Below are 19,876 nucleotides of genomic sequence, written 5' to 3' on the forward strand. Positions count from 1 at the left end.
GAGCCACGTCCCCCCATGCCTTACGGAGAGCTGTGCTGGAGAGTGGAAGGTGCTGGAGGTGGAAGGAGAGAGGCTGTTAAGTGCTTTACGCAGCCAGCAGCACTGCCTGCTGCGGGGACCTGAATAAAACCTGTACCTGCTACAGCAGGGCAGAAGCTGCAGTTGGATCCCTGCCCCTGCCCCTGTCAGAGGTATGCTCTCCTGCACCCACAGCCCTGCCAGCACCCCCAGCCCTGCCAGCACCCCGTTCTCCTCACCCGGCTGGGTTTCTGGAGCTGGTTTTCTCACTGCTGGAATGTAAACTAGTAACTTACAGAATCATCTATCTGGCATCAGTGTGCCCTTAAGGAGCAAACAGCCAACCTGCTCTTGCTTCCTACCAATAATTGTTATTTTTTAAGTAAGAAATAAGTTTCCTTTTTGCTGATCCTGATCTCTCTCAAACCACAGCATGGGAGAGCTTACCTCTGAAACACTGGGGGACTGACTTGATCTGCAGAACAGGAACTTTTACTGCATAGTTGACAACCAGTTGGCAAATCTGAAATGAAAACAGCATCGGGATCAGTAACTCGTGTAGCAAAGGCACTAGGTCGAAGCAGTAACAATTACAGAACGGCAAACGAAAGTAATTTCTGGGCGCTGACATAAAGATCTTTGAAAGGCTTTATTTACAGGTTACAGTTGCTGTGACAGAACTGGCTGGAAGAAAGGACCAGGTATTCCTGTGCATTTGCATTTGTAAGCAATTCCAGCTGAGACCAGCACTGCAGAAACCAATGAGAGCCTTCCCAGTCCTTACCAGGAGAGTCTGAGGGCAGGATCAATCCAGCACCCTTTCTCTAAAGAAGAGAACTACTTCATGACCCCTGCTTGGAGGGCACCTACCTCGACTTTTTTGGTTCCCTCTTTCTGGAGGAGAAACCAGCTGCATGTTTTCTGCAACTGCTGTCTCTGCAGATAGAAATTTATCCACTGTGGTAAGTCTGGCTGGTTTAGGCAAAAGGTTGGGTTCTTAAATATCATTCTTCTTCTAAAGACTTAACCTCTGCTAGAAATAGCCTGTTTGAAACTTCCTACCTGCCTCTTTTTAGCAAGCTTGTCAGAAGGGCCAGCTGTAATCACAATCCCTCTTTGCCTAGTGGCAGTGGGAGAGGGTGCAGGATGGCAATGACTGTTTGGGATCTCCACATTAATAAATACGACGGACCCTCATTCTCTTGGCTCCCCAAGGTCTCTTACAATAGCTTGATTCAGGAAATCCAATCCAACCAATTGCCTCCATCCCCACAATCCAAGTAACCCTAAAATCAGGGGCTGCTACCCTGGCTCTGCAAAGAGATTGCATCACTCCAAGGGGATGGTGTGGTCACATCTATACTTTGCCTAGCCTAAATTATAGGGCAGCACAGTTTGGGGTAAGAGGTAACAGTGCAAGTGAGGCTTGGACCCCAGAAAGACTTGCTCCTCCTTGAGGCACAACCTTGCCCCAAGATCGTTTGGCACTGTGCAGCTCCATGTTACTGGGAGCTGCAATTCAGCACACAGCAGCCCAAGAGGAAAAAGCATCTCCAGATCTGTGGACACACAGAGACCTCATTGGCCTTTGTATCGGGTCTTAAATGCGATCTGCATCCTTCCTTGTGGTGAAGGTGATTTTCTTCTCTTCCAGCATACCCGGAGATATGAATGACACCCATGCCAAGAGCAATATCAGTGCGACCGTGGAACTGTTCCAGCTCATCATGTACACCCCCACGTTTACCCTGGGATTGCTGTTCAATGGGATGGCTCTGTCGTTCCTGTTTTTTAAGGTTAAAAAGCTGTCAGAATCTACGGTCTACATGATAGCCCTCATTTTCCTGGATACTTTGCTGCTGTTTACTCTTCCTTTTAAAATAATTTCCTACCACCTTCAGGACAACTGGAACTTAGGGTCTGTGTTTTGCTCCACCTTGGAGAGTCTTTACTTTGTAAACATGTACGGCAGCATCCTCATCTCCTTCTGCATCTGTGTAGACCGGTACATCGCTATCCGGCACCCCTTCACAGCTCCCACGCTGCGATCCACCAAGAAAGCTGCTATGGTCTGTGCTGTCATCTGCCTGGGCACTTCAGCTGGGACAGTCTCTACTTTCCAACTGCATGGAGAGGGCCTCAACATCTCATCCTGCTTCCATAACTTCGCCAAGAGCACGTGGGAAAATGCAGGCTTGTTCAGCGCCTTGGAGACTACCTTCTTCGGCAGCATGGCAGCCATGACTTTCTGCACTGTTCAGACCATCAGGTGTTTGAGAAAGCACAGAAAATCAGACAACCCCCAAACACAAACCACCAGGGCGGAAAAGATAGTGGTGACAAACCTTGTGGCATTTTTGGTCTGTTTCACGCCTTACCATGTGGCATACTTCATGTACTTTTTGGTGAAGAATAACATCATTCACCCCAGTTTTCAGAAAGTGCTACGAGATGTTGTTCAGGTCACCCTTTGCTGGGCAAACCTGAACTGCTGTCTTGATGGGGTGTGTTATTATTTTGTTTTAAAGGAGTCCTTGGAAGGCCCATTAAAAAACAGTGAAAAAACAGCCACGCGAAAGCCTTGATCCATGTGCTGCATGTTAGTTACTTGGGATGATATGTGGAGATGCTTTCATGGAAAGTGCAAGGTCCTGAACTACTTATCTAAGCAATTTACTTTAAATATTCAGGTCTGAAAATTTTTCATAAAAAACAAAACTAAGTCCATTCCCAGGAGACTGCTCCTAACTTATTTACTTCCATAATGTTTTCTGTTAGCATTTATGGGTAAAAAAAAATTGAATTATTTCCTATAAATGGTGATGCATATCTCTTTGGATGTGATTCCTCTTTACTTTGAAAAAAAATTGTTCACTTATATGTGGTAGCATCTTTCAGCCTCCCTGTCTATATGGCAGCTGCAAACCTCCCCAGGCCTTCAGTCACTACAGGCTTGGGCTGCTGAGAAACAGAGACTTAGAGTTTATGGTAAAAAGCTTTAGACTAAATTCTGTTGCTTCCCCTGCCCTGATCACGTATGCTTGTGCTCCCATATGTGCACACTTGTCAGGTTTAGATTTGCACATGCTATTTAAAAAAATAAAATTATTGTAACTCTAAATCCAAAGGCATCTTTAGGTTAACATGGGTAGAGCAAGATCTCCATGCCATTCCTCCATTGGCTGACTTGCTCTGCAAAGTGCAACACTTGTTTTAGCGACAGGTCCTTTGCCTACCACATCGCACTTCTAACTCATATTGCCAGCAGCTCATGTTAATGGCCTATCCCAGTTCCAGGCTTCCTCACCAGCTCCTCTCCGGCTCGCAGGCTTTTCACCTATCTGTTCCTTCCTGCTTGGTTACAAACCTTGTTTCATGAACAGAGCCAAACCAAACAAGAGCATGAAATAAAAAGCCTGAGTCCAACATAGTGGCAAACACATGGCTCTGAAGGAAAAAACCCCACCTTACTGGGGGATAAGATAAGAGCAGCCCTGATCCCTACAGCAGCAGCCAGCAACATAGGAGCCGGGGGAAAGCAACCTTTCAGACCTCAGAGCAAGCTGAGCACCACCGCCTCCCAAACAAACAAGGCAATAAAAAAAAAAAAAAATCCACCAACAGGAGCCTAACATGCCAGCCAGCTACTTCTTATCAGTGCTCACAGGCGTCTAGATAAACTGATTGACAACATGCTCCCAGCCTGGAGAGAGGCAGCTCCCTGCTCTGGGGACCCCCATTGCTGCCCTTACAACTACCCCAGCGGCCAGCTGCCACTTTCCTGAGCGATGAGGATGATGACAACCGAAGCAACTAGTTTTCATATCCATGTTGAGCTGGATCCTGGCAGTGTATCTTCCAGGCAGAGATACTAATCCCAGCCTTTGATCTGTCTTCTCTCCGTATTCCTGAGAAGGATAATGCATAAACCGTGTATTGATTTCTTCCCTGAGCTAGCGACTCTGCCTGTGGAGACTCTAGTGTGTAAAAGTGAAATTTTTTTGAAGTCGCTATATCTATGTATGAGATTGTACCAAAGAAGTCCAGTTACTGAGGAGGGAAACACTGACCCGACATAGACATAAGCGTGTGCTGGTGTTTACAGAGTCCTTTTGGTGTTCAGCCAATGAATCGTGCTTCTGGGGATACAAGGGCTGTGCATTTACACCAGCCATGTCCTGATTATGTCCAAGTGCATGAAAATAAAACCCACAAGGATATTCCAGCAAGAATTCCCTCTCTGTATCAACTGCCATTTCCACTGACTCCCTCAGTAAATTCAGAATATCTGACTAGCTTCCCTGCCAGCAGACACCGAATCCTCATCATCTCCTTATTCATAACTTATCCCTTAACTAACTGCACTTCAGTAGACACAAAGGTTTTACCACTGAGATTTCAGAGTCCTTTTGGAAGCAGAATTAACAAATAATAGAATAAAATAGTGCTGATGCAGAAGATTTATTTTACATTTCAAAGCAGTGGGCCATGCCAAGAGGGCCTTCACTTTAACGGATAATGCCTGAACATAGGGAACAGGGATTTTGTCAGAACCTCAGGAGGCAGAAAATGCCCAAGTATATGAGGAAACTGATCTCAGTTGCATTTCTATAGCCTGAGGCAGCTCCATTAGTTTTACTGACATGACTTTGGGCTTATACTGCTGTAACTGAGACTAGAAGCTCACCTGTAGTTTTACACTTCCTGTTGCTCAGCTTTTTTTCCATTTTTAAGTATGCCTGTTCTTATTTGTTTGTTATCCTGCTGCCCTTGGTCCCACAGATCATAAAAGTAACTTGCACTGTAATTTCATTTAGAGTGCTGGTAGACAGTAGTGAGATGAATACCAAATTTAGGAATTTTTGCCTTGGCTACCTCCCTCAGCAATAACACACCTCTTAGAAGAGGCAGGGATGTTGACCAAATCAAGCATAGTTAAAACTGTACGAAGGACAAGTTAAAAGCACTTGAGGCATTTCTTCTTCTCCCAAGCCTCTCCCCTAGGCTTCTCCAGCATTTCTGGCCATTGATTTTTTTTTCTAGAAACAGACAGGCTGAGGTGTGGAAAAGCTACTACCTCCCCACAGACAGGGCACAGCCACCCACCATCTGAGCTCCCTGCCTCTACGCATGGCTCACAGTGCCTCTGCCAGCTCTAAGAGAGCACTAATTATCAGGGCAGGGTAACAACTTTCATTCTAGATTTCTGGGGGAAATGATAATTCTGCAAAGGCAGCATTTCCTACTCAAAAGTTCCTGCTGGATCTTATTGCTTGTAGACCTCTGAACATTCACCTTCCAGGTCAAATCTGGTGTCGTCTGATCCATTCTCTTTGCTCAGGTGGGTTGCTGTAACAGCTTTTTCATTTGTAGGGCTTTATATCCAAATCATGACACCGGGTATCTAGTGAGACTACAGAGATTTCTGTTTGCACCAAGAGAATATTAAAAGGCATAGAATGCTAAGAAATAAGAGGGGGAAAAAAAACCCTAAAAATCTGCAATCCAAAGCCATCACAGGCTTTCCAGAATACAGGTGATGATTTATCTGAGGAAAAAAAGAAAGCAAAACCCAGGATTTGTTTGGAAATTATTCACCCCTAAGAACTGAGGACTCATTCCTAACACATACAGTTCTTAGCTAAAAATTGTTAACTTATTCTGAAAGAATAAGAATGGGGGGTAGAGAGCTGTTATGGAGCACCTTTTTCCACTTGCACTTGGTTTTGCATTTGAATAGTGCAAGGGAAAGGGTTTAAAGCAGCACTGAAAGCATAGCGGGTCTTGGGAGGTGGTAAAGCTGCTCTGCCGGGGAACTTCACCCTTCAGGCCAACCGACCCATTTCATCTGAGAGGCCTTTCTCAAAACGCACCCTGAGGCTGCCAGATTTCTTGCCGAGAGACCTGTCTTGCAGACATTCATGCATGTATTGCATTCACTTAAGTAACTTTCCTACTCACTTATTTCCAGGTAAAAGACTGGGCATGTGTTTCAGCAGCTTTGCTATTTCACACTTAAACAAGCCAAATGTCCTATTTCCTGAAGACTCACTCACCTGGGAAAGCAGTGAAGCTCAAATTTAGGTATCCACTAACTCTGCACATCTATCCTTAGCTTTCCAAATTTCTTTTCTTCTAGAACAGCTGTTATCTCGTGTTTCAGGCTGGGGAAGTATCTGTTTGGATTGGGAAGGGAAAAGGTTTACAAGAAAACATCACTGATGATATTTGCATGTAACCACGGAAATCCCAACCAAAGCATTCATCTCCCAAAAAGAAAGAATCAGCACAGGCGCCAGGCATGCAGTATCCCCTACAGATTCCACAGTTGCCTTCTATGCTTTATGAAAGATGTCCACATACAATGAATGGAACAAAATATTTACCATCGATGGTCAGCGATGATGAGAAAAACCTCAGAAAAGCAAGTCTCAAGTGAAATGCATAGGCTTTTATAGAAATTTTCATAGGCATACTCTCCTCTCAAAGTGGTTTTAACATTTCTATTGACACTAGAGAAGGTTAAAATTGTCCTTAGTTTTCTCTGCCAAAAGACAGCACCATGAGCTAAAGATGAATTTGTAGCACTCTAGATGCTAAGGAGAAGCCCTCTGGAAATACTCTCAAAGACAAGAAGTGTGAAATAGTTAAGTTTGCTGTGAAAGTGGAGTACTACAGATAGGCACATGCAGAAATCACACCCCAGCTCACTTCACAGTTATTTCCCCACACAGCAAAGCTGTTTGCGTGCTCTTTTCATCTGCTGCATTTACTGGTGGTATGAGATGGAAGTCTCATAAAGAAGCAAAAATGTCCCAAGTGACACAATATAGTGACTGAGCATTCCCATTGCTGATCTCGGTGCGACAGAGACATGCAGAGTCCTGGACGTGTCCAGTTTCAGTGGGAGGATACTCTGACTCTAAAACTCAACCTGTGCAGCTTGCTCCTAGATTTGCAACTGGCCAGTGCAAAACTACAATTCAATCAAGTGCTCCAGCTCACCTTACTCAGTCCTGTCTTCATCCTTCCTTCCCTTTCACATGCCTCTGCCATCAGCTTTTTTGAGACACTGAATTCCCTAGAAATACTGAGACTTTTCCCTCCATAAGGTTTATTGCTCACTGAGAAACTATTACATAGCAACAAACTCTAATGAATCAGTGTCTTTAGCTACTGTGAAAGGCAAAGGACACCTACAACTCCTCCGTTTATCCTGCATTTTATCTCATTTATTGTTCTTATTCTGATTTTGATACACTGTTACTCCATAAGAATGGTATTTACCACACCATCTAATATGATAAAAAAGTTGCTGTGAGATACTGATACAACCAAAAATCTATGAGGAAATGTTTCCCAGGAAGAAAAGCTGAATCAGTGCCATTTGCAGACACCAAAGGATGTAAACCCTCATGTCTGCTGTATGCCACAGATTCCTATTAATCCTTCTCTCTATTCCAAGACAAAAAAGGCATTAAACTGGGATTATACCTGGGAGCAAGTATCAGCAGTTTAGAGTTAATAAACATTGCCAGGCAATTGTTCATCCAAAACTAAGCATTACAAACCCAGGAAATCCAGTTTAGATTACACTTCAGAGCACTCCAACACAATCCCGACCATTCCCTGTTAAGTATTAACTTTGTGACTACAAGTAAAGCCATGTCCCAGAGACCAGCATCTAACCTGGTCCCACTCGGCCAGCCATAGTATCTGAGACAATGAAGGTCACTATTTGAAATAGCTTTATTCCGTTTAAAGAGGAGCTTAGGAAAGCACGAGAAGTTGCAGACAGCAGAGACCTGTTTGACTTCAGTCACGGTAATAGGAAGTGCAGTGGCTCAAAACCGTCGCAATTGGAAGGGGGCAGAAATAAAGGGATGGGACTTGCGACAGACCAAGGTCGGTGTGGCTGTAAAACCCTGCAGATAGATTTGTTTCCCTCATGCAGAGTAAAATAACTTACTAATAAATATGTTTATGTAGACCATTTTATATGAGCAGTGAGAAGATAAAAGAAAGCCTGAGCTATAAAACACTCTTCATCTCACTCTCAGCTCAGGGTCTCACTGCCACTCCTGCCTGCAGCTGCGCAGAGACCTGTTGGGACCTTGGGGCAAGACCCTGCTGTGTGACAAGGCATGTTTGCTCCCATTTGAGATGCCCTGGGGTATCCCATCCAGCCTCCCACTGAATGGGGATGGGCTATTCTGGGCCTCTCTCACCTCCACCCGTCTCTCACTGCAGAAAAATCACACGAAAGGAGCCACATCACACTTAATGGAAACCCACAGCCTGACACACCTTGCCTTATGATTCCTCAGAAAAACACATTTAGGCTACCAGGAGTGGGAGGAGGTAAAGCAATGGGCTGGGCGCATTTGCATTTGTAACCAACTCCATGCTATAATGGCAAGACAAAACTTAACCCTACACTCAGTAGCAATAGTGAGACCTTTAATGCCCACCGCCTTTGCAACACAAAATACAGGGGCAAGAACAATACAATCCCTTCTTTTGGAACAACGGGGCAGAAACCAAGCAGTATCACTGAGTCTTATCCTAGATTTCATTTCTGGACATAATCACACCGTTCACATTGGTATTATACTTCATGCTATTATGGGTTATCGCTCTCTCAAATTAGCCTGTGTCACTTGCCTTGGGATGCCCATATACACCTATCACAAAACATCTTTAAAAGACATCCCAAATCTCTCTCCCACCTTTTGGCAACCAAATATCTGATCCCATGGGAAAATACACCTATTCTAACTTTAAATCTATCAGGTTGTCTTAACTTGCACAACAAAGCAGCCAGACTGCCAAACTGAAAAGTATTTTGTTTGCATGGGATGAAGTGTTTGTTTTTCCAGAACTCCACTGCATACCTCCAAGAATCTTATTTTCGACATTCTTCCTAGTCACACCAGGTTTACAATCCAGCTCCCACCTCATGTTTACATGTCCTTTAAACACAGATGTAAACAGAACCACATAGGTCACAGTCTCTCTTAACAAAGTTTTGGCAAAACCTTCAGGGTACAAATTATTATTTTCTTGGATACATACAAAATGTCAAAGCAGCAAAGCTTCAAGGTCATCCTGACAGGGAGCTGGGAGGAAAGAAGCACTTCGCTGGTCAGATCGAGGACACCTAGAAAAGTCTTGTGACATTTTGAGTATTAATGAATGAAGACAGCATGAAGTACCATTAGGCAAGTTTCCCAAATCCAACGAGATGAAGAAGCGGCACCGCAAGCCTATGGCAGGTGACAAACCAGAGGAAAGCCATGTTGTGGGTGGCCCACAGGAGCACAGGGGCAGCAGATCACATGCAAATTTCAGTTCTTTAACAGCTGCATTTGCCCCTCGGAGGACTCTGGGGAAGCATCCCTGTCAGAAAGGTAGTTCGCTGATGTAACTTACATCTTCTGTATTGCGGCACCCCACTCTCCATTACAACCACGTTTGCTCGACTTTTGCTGCATACTTAATCCACCTTAAGTTAGAAAGCTTTTTCTGTATCACACTCAGTTGCTGTGGAAATGGGCCCAGTATCCCAGAGGATTAGTGTCTGGAGGGTCTGATTTAATTGCACTCCCTGGACAGACTCAGACTCCAATAGTCAATATTCAAATGAGGAATAAGCAATAGGGATGGATCAGCTCTTGAGAAACCAAAGGTCCTTTTTTCATGCAAATAGCATTCGTTAGGAAGAACAGTGAAGGAGAAACAAAGACAAGTCAGAGACAAAGCAGCAGAACCCTTCTGGGCTGAAGGTTTTTCAAGAGGTATCAGCTGCTCTTTAAACTGTAAACAAAATTTCAGAGCATTTTTAGATTTGCTTTTGTATCCCTAGGTGGGAGTTGGTAGATGCAATCAAAAGTAAGTGTGTGTCCAATTTGCTTTAACTTTTTGTCACTTAGCTCCTATTCACACCCTTAGATGGGAACAATTTTCAGCATCGGTTACCAAACTTCTAAAGGAGAAAGAAACTTTAAGAAAGAAAGACTACAAAAAGAAGGAAAGAAAAATGCAGTAAAAAGAAGAGCGGTGCAAACAACAGCAGCTCTTTTCGGCAGGTGCCGGCTGTGAAAAGCTCCTTTGGAAGATCTTGGCAACAGCACCCTCGACCCAAGGCGAGCGAGTGAGGGCGAAGGCCAGCAATGGGAGACAATGGAGGGCTGAGGGAGCATCTCGGAGCCGGCACAGCGAGCTAACAAGCAGCGGTGCAGCCGTCGGCAGTGCCTGCAGCAGAAGGCAGAGAGCATTTAAGGCCTTGTGCAAAGCACTGCTACATCAATGGGGAAAACTCTAGCCTTAAAGGGCCCAGAGGGAAGACGCCAAGGAAAGGTATATACAGTGACAGCTCTTTGAATAAATCATGTATTTTGCATGTATTTCTCTCAACAGCTTTGCAATTTTTCCTGTGTAAGCCTTGGTGACATAAGACAGCTTTTTTCCTCTTTTTTTTTTTTTCTGGTGGTGGTTTTTTTTGTGTGGTGTTTTTTTTTTGTTTCCTTGCAAACTACACCATTGACATCAGAGCACAGCAAGAGCAAGTCACATCCAACATCCACATTGGGAAGGGCTCGCTGCCGCCCAGTGTTTGACTCCGACCATGACAGCTACTACTTCTACCGCATTTTTTAAAATGACGAAGCAACGACAAATGACAAAGAAATGCCACCCTTCGTGGTGCTGCACATCTCCTGAGAGCAGGCTGCAGCACCAGCCCTTTCTCCTCCTGCTGCCCTCTGCCACAGCTGGTTTGCTTTGTTTAGAAAAACACCCAACCACCCTCAAGTACTTTCCTAAATACACCACCACATTTGGGATTTTGTCTCTGTATTAGGTTTGTGTGGCAAGGTTTTGGTAGCTGGGGGCTACAGGGGTGGCTTCTGTGAGAAGCTGCTAGAAGCTTCCCCCATGTCCGGATAGAGCCAATGCCAGCCGGCTCCAAGAGGGACCCGCCGCTGGCCAAGGCCGAGCCAATTGGTGACAGTGGTAGTGCCTCTGGCATAATAGTTAAGAAGAGGAAAAAAAAAACCTGTGCAATTGCAGCCGGAGAGAGGAGTGAGAATAGTGAGAGAAAGAACTCTGCAGACCCCAAGGTCAGAGAAGAAGGAGGGGGAGGAGGTGCTCCAGGCGCCGGAGCAGAGATTCCCCGGCAGCCCCTGATGAAGACCATGGTGAGGCAGGCTGTGCCCCTGCAGCCCATGGAGGTCCGTGGTGGACCAGATACCCACCTGCAGCCCATGGAGGACCCCACGCTGGAGCAGGTGGATGCCCAAAGGGGGCTGTGACCCATGGGAAGCTCACACTGGAGCAGGCTCCTGGCAGGACCTGTGGACCCGTGGAGAGAGAGGAGCCCACGCTGGAGCAGGTTTGCTGGCAGGACTCATGACCCCATGGGAGACCCACACTGGAGCAGTCTGTTCCTGAAGGACTGCACCCTGTGGAAGGGATCCACACTGGAGCAGTTCATGAAGAACTGCAGCCCGTCGGAAGGACTCACGTTGGAGAAGTTCATGGAGAACTGTCTCCCGTGGGAGGGACCCCACGCTGGAGCAGGGGAAGAGCGTGAGGAGTCCTCCCCCTGGGGAGGAAGGAGCAGCAGAGACAACGTGTGATGAACTGACTGTAACCCCCATTCCCTGCCACCCTGCGCTGCTCGGGGGGAGAAGGCAGAGAATTTGGGAGTAAAGTTGAGCTCGGGAAGGAGGGAGGGGTGGGGGGAAGGTGTTTTAAGATTCAGCTTTTATTTGTCATTACCCTACTCTGATCTGATTGGTAGCAAATTAAACTAATTTCCCCAAGTCGAGCCTGGTTTGCCTGTGATGGTAAGTGCTGAGCGATCTCTCCCTGTCCTTGTCTCAACCCACGAGCCTTTTGTTATATTTTCTCTCCCCTGTCCGGCTGAGGAGGGGGAGCGATAGAGCGGCTTTGGTGTCCCTGGTGTCCCGGGATCAGCCCACCACAGACTCCACGAGAGGACCGGGGGATCCTGTTCCTGCGATGGCCCCTGCCAAGAGACCAAGGGACCTGAAGGCCAGCCCAGCCGTGGGCAGACTGCGCCTCCTCGCAGCAGCCCGAGGGCTTCTTCTAAATATGGACAGCAAAGGGTTTAACAGCTTTCTCCTCAAAGCCATTTGCCAAATTCAAAAATAGTTTCAGTCAGAAAAGCAGTATTACTTTTAAAAGTTTTCTGTACCCAGGGAGGACTTTGCACAGAAACGCTCACAGCTCCGGTGACAAAACGCTGCCCACGGGGCCACATTTCTGTGAGGAAACACTGTGGTCTTCGACATTAAACTATTTGTTTAAGCTTCCCCCACTTAGTTCGCGTTTGGTTGAGCACCAGAACATTAACACAAGTAATATAAAACCAACTGTGAGGAGGATCGAGGTACCGGGCACGCAGGCCCGAGCCAGCAGCTCCCGCCTTCCCTCAGCAGCACTGCCAGGAGCCACCACCCCAGCACGTCTGCCCACCAGCTGAGGGGACTCAGCCAGGAAACCTGCTGAATGATGGGGGTCTTCTGATGAGCTCATTACACGCTAATTTATGCAAGCAGCCCCATACACTATGGCACAGGAGCTGAGCAGCCCTCAGCCCCGCTTGCTGCCTGGGCCCGGAGCCGTGACGGTGGCGGCCGCCAAGCCCTCAGAGGCAGGTGGCAGATACAGACAGACTTCTCCCTGCTCGAAAAAGTCACTCTTTTTGGCCAAGCCAGTGGACACCAGCAGCAGCCACCCTGCCCCATTACAGCTGCACGGGGCTGAGGTTACGCTGCCCCCAGGTTTCACAGCAAATGAACTGAACGCGCGCTGGGAGGTGCAAATATTAGAAGGCATTAATTGATTTTACAGCTTCTGCAAACAGCCCCACATGGAGCTGCCCCTCCAGCAGTCACAGCATAAAAATAATCAAGCACTTGCTGTTAATGAAAAATCTGGGGAAAGAAGTGAACTGAAAATGTGAAGACCCACCAGGTCCCTGCGGGCAAGAACAAAGCACTGCTCTGGCAGAGGCAGCGTTTCAGAAACAGCTAGGCTGGATGAATTCAAATTGTCAAGGAGATTGATACCAAATATTTACCTTTTAGCGCAATTAAACAACTTCATCAAAAGCACTGAATGAAAGCAAAGTGCATTTCCTTTGCAAACCTCATTACAGAATTGACATGCCTTCCTCTCCCCGCTTAACATTTCAACCAACCACATCGTTATTTGGTACCTGCTGTTATAAAGGCAGCTAGGTCTGAGTTCATTTGTTGTTTGCTCATGCATTTCATGGCCTAACACTAAAATACTGGGGTGGGGAGAAAAAGAAAGCATTTATATCCGTAACATCTTAATTGAATCTTTTTTTAAAGCTGTTATAAAGCTCAGAGAGAGATGGTCCAAAATGCTTACTGCAAACCTGCCTCATGTTTCAGAGGGGCCCAAGCTACACTGCAACTGTCCATACTTCATGTTCCTTGGAGAGGTGGATGAGCATCAGTTTTAAACGCCTCCTTTCCAAATACTGTAAAATGCTTCTCAAAGCATTTTTATCAGACAATTCTTTTTTTTCCACTGCTCAGCAACCCAGCCTACTCCCATCAAGGGAGAAGCCCCTCCTGGCAGTGCAGGGGACCTGGCTGTCTTCAACTGAACGGAGGAAAGTGACCAAAATAGGGCAGGGGACAGAATACGCTTAATTAGCCCTCATTTCTTTCTCAGGTCCTGGGCTCAAGCAGAGGCGAGACTGACAGCTGTGACCCCTCGAACATGCAGCTATGCCTGAAATACAACTAAGTGCCTGATAAAGACCTACCTGAGGGCTGTCTCTGTGGCTCACGGGCCAGGGAGGGAGCACACAGCCAGCCAAGGCACGGGGGCTTTGGATGAGCTCAGCGCTCCTTCCCAACAGGTCGTCATCTGGCACAACAGAGGCAAATGCGCCAGCCTGCCCCAAAATGGCTGCATTTCACCATGGCCATCCAAGTGGGTCCCAGGGGCTAACCGCATTTGCCCTGACCCTGACCCCTGATTTAGGGAACAGTTTCACAACGACCTTGCCCACAAAGGGAAACACGTTTAAACAGTTACTGCCAGTGGCGGAGTGGGAAATCACCTGTTTGCTGTTCCCAGCCACATTCATTGCCCCAGGGAGGAGCAGGTGAACCCTCCCGCTCTGTGCCTGCCTCATTTACACCGCCGGGACCTGGGCACAAACAGGTGCTGCGTGTGGTGCCGTGGGATTTTTCCAGCATTGCTCAATAACTGGGTACACTGTCAGTTTTTAAGGAGGAGGTTGTGTTAGCACCTCAGACCCCAGCGTGCATCGAAGACAGCATGCTGCAAGCCCTTTGCGATATGTGCCCTACAAAGGGACATGAGCCGCCCAGCAAGCTGCACGCATACAGTGCCGCATCCAAAGGGGCATTTGAAATATGTATTTAAAGCTCCCTATAACGCAGGGAGTCTTCAGTAGCACTGGGGAAGGCCAAGGATGGGGAGCGCTTTCTGAAGTTTGGAGCTAGCATCCAGCCCCCAACACCAAGCCTCCTGCTCCCTTCCTCCTCAGCTAGTCTGACAGCCTTAAATCACTCTGAGATCTTGCTAAAATCATTGCAAAACCAAAAGCAATCAGCTGCACAACCTGTGGCATGACCAAGCTGGCAGTGTGGGGCTGCCAACCCACACAGCCTCCCCTGCTTCCCCTACTAGGAGCTGGGGCTGCAGGTGGCCATGCAAAGCCAGTCACAGCTAATTTTAAAGCCAGCTTGTAGATGTAGGTCTCTGCTCATGGTTTATTCTCTCTGGGGTTTTTTGGGTGGGGTTTTTTTTTTTGGACGTTTTTGTAGGGACCTCCAGCGTTTATTCTTAGCTTGTATAACAACACAGGAGTCTGCTAGACTGCTCCCAAATATTCCACCTGCAAAATGATCAGTCCATTTGGAGACCAAGCTGAGCTCAGCCAAGTCATAGAAAATGCTGCCTAAAGTTGCTACTTTCAGCACTCAAAACCACAACCACAGCTGTGTCAGGTCCAAACCTTTCTTTAAAGAGCAACTCCACTGGGCTGTGTTTTCCAAATACTCCCCCACAGAGACCATGAACATGGTGCTGCTGATTTAAATAACAGAAATGCTGCTATACATTCAAAAACACTGAGGTATAATTTTCTTTCATTTCTCAAAATCCAGCTTGCCAAATTTCTTAATGCTGTGCATTGGTAAGTCACTGCCCGCTCACCCACAGACGCTTCCCAGGCCTCCTCGGTACTGTTGGCCCCAGCCATGCCGTCAGGAGCAGGCACCCGGGGGCCAGCCGCAGGCTGTCCCCCCGAACCTCCGCAGCCTTTGCAGAGGGCAGCGCTCTGGCAATGCTGCTGACACAGAGGTGTTTTCAGAAGGCAGCCCCAGGTATCCACAGTGCCAAAGCAAGTAAGCTTATTGCTGCTTCTTTGAGTTTTAACATGCAACAATTTCTGAAGAAGGGAGAATGGCTCATGAGGATTGACTGTCGTTCTAGCAGTGGCAACCACAAAATCACCGTCTGAAAAGAGCAAGAAATGAGTTGGGGCCTGATCCAAAGCCTTTACTGTTACTTTACTGAGAACAAGTTGCTCCATGAATAACAAATGGGGGAATGGAGTGACATCTTGGAGAAATCTCTTTAAAAGACAACAAATCTTAATTTGAGAGGTTTTCTTCAACGTTGTCTTCTTTTTTGAAACTTCTTTCCCCAGTCAGACCATGAGAATATTTCAATCATTGCATAACATGATTTCAATTCAATTCCAATACAGATCTAAAAGTTCAAGTATGAAATTACATATTTGGCCTTTCACATTAATTAATCCAAATGAATAGAATAACGTACTGGCTTCCACTGGAGAACAAATTTGTGCTAGTGAGACCGGTTAATTAGAGCTGGCACAAACACATTCCACATTCACTGTGAATAATAATATTCCCAGAGCAAATATTCTCAGAGCAAATATTCTCAGCAAACTTAAGGTAACATCTGATTCTTGATTCTTCAACCCACCCATTTATTTTAAGATTTTAGCAAGAGTGAAGGAGTTGAAGTGTGGGGAATTGTCGAGCAGTCCCTGCACCGTGTGCTCTTCCTGCCTGCCTAATGCACTCAGCTGCAGCCCACCCTCTGACATGACCTGCCTACAGAAGAGGTGTGTAAGCATATATAATCAATCCCAGTTGCAAGGCTGCCTTGCATCTTATATAATCCCTGCAGTATCCTCCTGTTGCCTCCAGCAGGCCCTTAGGCACAGCCCAGTCACAGAGAGGCTGAAGGCAAGGGCTGAGGCTCTGGGCTGTGCTGCACCGCTCCTATCTGAAGGTATTTTTTCAGGAGACGCCTCTTGGGGACTATCCCCTGCGATGGGGCACTGCCCCATGCCACTTTGCTGGGGAGAGCTCTGCCCCACAAAATCCACCTGGAAGCTGTGAGGACCCCACAGAAAAGGGACCATATGAAAGGAGACTATGGGGATGGGGAAGGTCACTTAGTGATCAGCTGAAGCTGTTGTGGAGGCAGCTCCAACCTGAATCAAGAGATTTTCCCTTAATACAGAGACTGTGAAAGCAGCAGCCACAAGCCAGCACACAGGGACACCCAACTGCTATTTCTGCTCAGCACTTACCTCCTTACCTGCAGACACAGCAAGTCAGAGCCAGCTGCATTTCAGAGCAAGCAGGTCTAGTCCTCACGCAAAGCAGAAGTGTCCTAAGTACAAGGGGCCATGCACACAGCAGCCAGGAAAAGCAATGGCCAGTGTCACCCCATCCTAAAGTCAGTCTCGTTTTAAAAAGCACCAGTCATTAGAAGTATCTGACACACAAGGGTGTTCATATTGTCTAACTTAGGAGACTAAGGTACGCAGAAACTCCTAAACTGAGCACTCAAAATCATCCTCTAGAGGTGTCCTTATTCTCTAGGAAGGAACGGCTCCCAATTTCAGTATGACAAGTTGGATGGTCCAAATGTCGCTCCAAGCTCCAGTTCCCTTTTCAGTCACATTGAGCCCTGCTGACAGTAAGGCTGGATACTGGATAGAAAATAAGTGACTTTTCCTGTTGGGGTAAGAAGCAAATAAATAAGAAAAAAAAAGAAAAATATTCAGATCAAACCAAAATCAGGTTCTTTATCTCAGTTCTTTCCAGCACAAAAAAAAAGAAGTAATGTTGACATTTTGGTCAACATAAATGTTTCTTTTAACACAAAATGAACAGTGTTTGTTTTATTCCCATGTTACTCGATCATTTTAATTCAGAATTTTTAGATAAAAATTGTTTCAAAACAAGAAACAAAAACTTAATTACTAAAATATTAAAAGAAATGCTACAGCTTAACATCAGGAAGTTTAGGTGCTTCCACCCACCTTTTTATGCTACGATATTTTTTTTCCAGCTGAAAATATTCACTAAAGCTCAACCCATATTTGTTAGCGACTCTCTCCCCTCAAATCTTGCTTTCTGTTCATTTAATCCAGAAAACATTCCCTCCAATGGAGCTGCAGCACCTCGTTGATTTTACTGGGACATGAATGCCACCATCAGGAATTGTACTTACCAAAAGGACCAGAAACTGGCATTTTCCTGAGACCTGGGACACTAACCTGGGAAGCTATTTCTGGTAGCTTATATAGCTTTTTTTCTCTGGGAAGCTGTGACAGCATCCACAATACTTACTTTTATAATGTCCTGGGTGGAAATCAGAACGATGGCAGCAAAATTCTCGGGAACAACTTGTACATCCTAAGGCACATACATAAGTATGTGTAAAGAGTGAGAACAGGCTTTCATTAGCTTGGCATCAATGTAATATATCAGACAGCTGTTCATGTTGAGCTAAATGGGCTGTAGTAAATTCCCAAGTAAGGACAACTGAAAGTCTTATAAACCATAATAAAATGGGGACCACTCAATTTTCAGATAGGTGCGTCAGGAGCCATTTCACAGGGTAACGCTTGACAAATATTTTCATTCTTCACAGCATAAAAGTGGCCCAACAATCCCTCTTCATGCCCAAAGCCAGAAGGCAATTTGTGGAGAGCAGCTTCCTGCCACCCGTACCAAGCCAGTGTGGGCAGCACAGCCCTTCAGACACCCAGGACACCCTGTGGACCAGCCACCCCACATCCGTGCTGGCAGCAGGCAGCCAACCCCCGGCAGAGCTGCTGCGTGGGACGCCTGCGAGCACAGAGCTTCCCATACCTTGTGGCATCAGCAGGCTGGCAGTGGACAAATGTGCCCGTTGCCCATGCTTGGCTGCCCCCTCCTGAGGGACCTAGCAGCCCTCCTGTCACCTGCCCAGAAGCATATGCGACACATCAACAAGATGCAGCCATTCCCCCCACCAAAAATGGGCTCCCCATCATGCTGGTGAAAAAACTGGTCCTTCATCATCCTGCTGGAGCCTGTGTGGTCCACCACAGCTGAAACATTCTTCGTTCCAAGTCTGCAGAAATCCCAATGGGCTGCATTTCATGGCATGAGACTGGACTGGGAATGCATCTGTAAAAGACTTGTGACAAATCAAAAGCTCATTTACATTTTAGAAGACACTGAAGTCCCTCCCTTCAACTGCTAATTTAATAGGTTTCTAGTATATTTTCTTTAAAAATCCACCAGGGTCTGGAAGCTGACGCTCCTCCAGTTAAACCAAAACTTTTGACTTACTGAGCACTGTGCCTGGCAAAGCTAAATAACAACCCCTGAGCTGTACTGCAATATGCAAGTACTAAAAATAAAAGGTAAATTATATTAGGTGAGAGCTGCTATCACAGTGACCCATATCTTAGGGTTTCAACTGCATCTCTGCCACAGTCTTCCTAAAGCAAGCTTTATTGTCAAGCTTTTACATGTGCCACTGTTCAATCAAATAAAGCTGCCTTCTGCCAGAGAGCGCGAGCAAGATTAGGATATTTCAAGTCTCCTAAGAGCAAGAGGCAATGAACACAACCTCAAGAAATGAAAAACTGAGCAAAGAGTGAATGTTCAAATGAAAATGCAAAAATTTCACAATACAAGCTGGTTTTCTTTGCGCTGGACAAGCCTTGAGGTGGCTATGTTTAAAGGTTACTAGATTTACTGAAATGCATCAGTCATGTTCTTAGTATCAGCATTTCAGCCTTCAAAAGGCGAAAATGTCTAAAGGAGTCAGGTTCCCCGTGGGGTGATACAGAGTTGCTTCCTCAGCCCAGTGCCGACGGAAGGAGAGGGCCGTCAGGCAGAGCTGGCTGGGCCAGCCTGGGAGAAGAGGCTTTGGCAAACACAATTACTGTAAGATGCAGGTCTCTTCTGCAGAACCCCAATAACGGAAAAAGCATCCTGATACTGAGGGTTAAATGCAAAATGCAGCAAAAATATAACAAGCAAAACATGAACTTCCTCACTGACTGACTAATTTTGGAAAGAGGAATAGTCGAGTTCAGGAACAACATTCTGACACTTCCCTACCAGGACGATGAAAGAGGGCGAGAGAAAGCTCGTCAGAACACTAACAGACCCACATTGCTGCGTGCAGCGAGGAGAGGAGGGCCGCCCTCCGAAGGCCTGCCCTGCAGAGCTGCCCAGAAGGCAAGAGCAGGCTTAGGCCACACGCAAACGGACAAACTTCTGCGTAGAAGTCAGGCAGCTGGAGAAGCAAGGCTGAGCGTGAAGATCAGACACTCACAAGCCACTCAAGCAGCAGAGGTGTCTTGCTGCTTCACAGACCTCAGTCTGGCAGTGACTTCCCCACCATGGGCTGCCTTTGGGTCTCCCAGGGAAGCACAGGGACAGGGGAAAAGCCCCTCAGAGCCTGCAGGCACAGGCAGGCTCCGACACCAGGG

The 19,876-nt window shown here is 46.5% G+C and overlaps 1 protein-coding gene across 1 annotated transcript; it reads left to right on the plus strand.

Moving 5' to 3' along the window:
* The first annotated feature begins 1,679 nt into the window (after positions 1-1,679).
* Positions 1,680-2,603, plus strand: LOC104254924 (G-protein coupled receptor 55). Its single transcript, XM_009808823.2, has one exon. The coding sequence runs from the start codon at positions 1,686-1,688 to the stop codon at positions 2,601-2,603; it is 918 nt and encodes a 305-aa protein (XP_009807125.2). The 5' UTR covers positions 1,680-1,685.
* The last annotated feature ends 17,273 nt before the right edge of the window (positions 2,604-19,876 follow it).

The sequence above is a fragment of the Gavia stellata genome, chromosome 11, assembly GCF_030936135.1.
Source record: "Gavia stellata isolate bGavSte3 chromosome 11, bGavSte3.hap2, whole genome shotgun sequence".
Taxonomy (NCBI): Eukaryota; Metazoa; Chordata; class Aves; order Gaviiformes; family Gaviidae; genus Gavia; species Gavia stellata.

Bases quoted from the DNA above. Each gene is read 5' to 3' on its own strand.
- LOC104254924 (XM_009808823.2), top strand. From the start codon at position 1,686: ATGAATGACACCCATGCCAAGAGCAATATCAGTGCGACCGTGGAACTG.